This window comes from Penaeus vannamei, chromosome 2 (assembly GCF_042767895.1).
Source record: "Penaeus vannamei isolate JL-2024 chromosome 2, ASM4276789v1, whole genome shotgun sequence".
Lineage (NCBI taxonomy): Eukaryota > Metazoa > Arthropoda > Malacostraca > Decapoda > Penaeidae > Penaeus > Penaeus vannamei.
The window spans coordinates 37,469,911-37,472,410 of NC_091550.1; the positions used below are offsets into that span (position 1 = coordinate 37,469,911).

The 2,500-nt window shown below is 38.8% G+C and overlaps 1 protein-coding gene across 4 annotated transcripts in view; it reads right to left on the reverse strand.

The window, feature by feature from the left end:
- Positions 1-2,500, reverse strand: part of LOC113827966 (uncharacterized) — a 19,176-nt gene that overhangs the window by 8,387 nt on the left and 8,289 nt on the right. For 2 of the 4 annotated variants that reach the window (XM_070133020.1, XM_070133014.1), the window contains exons 6-7: positions 707-892; positions 136-485 (exon numbers count right to left, since the gene is read on the reverse strand). In XM_070133020.1, coding sequence (XP_069989121.1) covers positions 136-485; positions 707-892 — 536 coding nt within the window. Of the gene's footprint in view, positions 486-706; positions 893-2,500 lie in introns of all 4 variants that reach the window. The other 2 variants (XM_070133007.1, XM_070132997.1) reach the window with 1 other exon arrangement.

The window sequence follows — 2,500 nt, forward strand, 5'->3', positions numbered from 1 at the left end:
GGCAGTGAGAGGAGTGCCAGTTATGTCTAACATGGCTGTAGCATCATGCTGGGAAGCAGCTAAATCTAACATGGCAGAAGAGGTCATTAGACTGGCCACATTCTCTGACCCAACATCACTAGTCCTCTGAGTCACCTTGACAGCCTGGGCCAGAGGGTCTTCACTGACAATGCTGACAGTCTGGTTGGGGCTCTGCTCGTCATCATCCCCCTCATGCATCTCCATGGCCTCTTGGTGGATGATAACCTCTTCCTGCATGGGGATGAAGTGGGTCACATTGTTGTCATCATCCTCTTGCTGTTGAAGATCCACATCCTGGTCCTCTGAGTCACTTTCACCTGTGCCTGTTTCCAGCTTGATCTGAACCCTCTTGAGTGGCTGAACATCATCCTGTTGTGACATACTGCTTCGGTGGCTGCTGTCCAGGTCCACATCCTCACACACCGCCATCAGCTCATAAGTCTGGGCATTTCTTTTTCTTTGTCCTACAAGATGAATATTGGTAATGCCATAAGCAACTTGTTCCAGTTCTAATTCAAAATCACTAAAACACATTCCCTAGGCAAATTATGGGATGTTATCATAGCATAGCAACACTGTGATAAAATATATATCTATATATATAATATAAGACCAGAAATTTTGAAGTACATCTATATTCCCCCCAAATTATACAAATAAAGCAAAAAATGAGAGGCTCTCCCACCTGCATGATCCAATCTGTGGTCTTCCTCATCCTCATCAAGGTCATCCTCATCCTCATCCTCCAAATCTGGGTCATAGAAAGCGAGGTCCTGCTTTGTGGGGCCAGTGGCTGCCATGTGGTGTTCCTGGTCTAGGCCTGCCCTTGGATCATCCATCCATGAGTCAGACAGTCCCACTTGACTTAGGCCTGAATAGATGTGGCTGCTTAGTTGCTAAGGTATTTTAGCATCTTTTGAACTTATGAATACAGTTACAAAGTTTGAGTGCTATTATATATTTGGATTACTTGAATCTAAAGCTTGGACAAATCAACTATTCATCACTGAAAGCTGAAATAAAGCTTAATTTGATGGGAAAGGTTTGCACTTCACTTGTTTTTTGTTTTTTTTCTTAATCCGTGGTGTTACAATGCAAAAAACATTGAAATTGGAATAAACCATTGGTAAACATTTACCTAATGTCTATGGACAAAATTTTTGGTATCATAAGAGTAATTTCCCCCCCCCCTATGTACTGAACCTAAATTCAGCATTTTATGACAAATGTTAGGCATACTACAAGTGTTAACACATGTAACTTCAAGTTATGACAATGTTATCATAAAAATCATAAGGGTAATTTTTTTTTCATGATCCTTTCAAGCCTAGTCAGAACCAAGATCAACCTTTGTAATATAAAGCTTGCACTCCCACACACATGCCTACATGACCCAATATGTGTGAAATGTTGCACGTGAAAAATAATAATATCTTCAAATGTTTCTGCAGTATATTTCTTGAAATTTCAAAAGCTTTGCAGTTCAAGTTCAGATATTTATTACAGAGATTTCAAACAAATTTAAGTTTAATTTAATTTAATTTGAAACAGTTGCTCAGCAAATCTAAAAATGTCTCGCAACTGTATTGCAACAGTTGTAGGACATGATTCCATACCCACTTCCAGACCAAGATATTTTGTTGAGCTACAGTCCCAAACAAAATATTTGAAGAGTCACTCAGCAGTTGAGTAACAATCTAAATTTGTTTTGTAACTGTTGCTGAAGAATTCCAAGAAATGTATTTCTGTTTCCCACTGGATATGGGAAAAAATGACAAAATTCTGGGCAACATGACTCATCATCATCTAGTCACTGGTCAGTTGTCTGCTGGCTTGTGCTGGGTTGTGAAGTTCCTTTAATTAGTTTGATATCAAATACTAAAAAATTCACATGCCATGGAATCTACATTACACAGACACAGGAGTCACATAGGCAGACTAGTCACTTCATATTTAATGAAGCACTGATGGGCTGCATGATAGGCAGCTTCTTTTTTTTTGACAGCACTGAGCTTTGTGAGTCAATACAGTTGAATAATGAAATATTAATAGTTTTCCAGGCATTATTAAGCTATGTGAATTATTGTAACTGTATTTTGTTTCTTCATGCAGGTTGTATTTTTTACACATTAAAAACTTGGACAACAAAAAAGACGCTTGGAGTGATTGAGGTGACTCCACACGCAGTAAGTGGGAGGTGAAGTGCAGCTTGGTCTGGATGTACAAAAGTACAGTTTCACATGAGTCACGAAACAATTCAGATACAAAGTGGTGTCAGTATTTCTTGAGTGTCATGCGACAGTTGCTGGACAAAATTATTTGTCCTTCAAGACTGTTTTACAACAGTTACTAAACTGTGTAGAAACAAACTTGGAATGCTGCTCAGTTTTTGAGCAACTAAATTGGGATAGTACAGATACATTGTGGCACAACTGTTTTGATACAATGTATCTTGGTCTGGACTAGGCTTTAGGCTTCA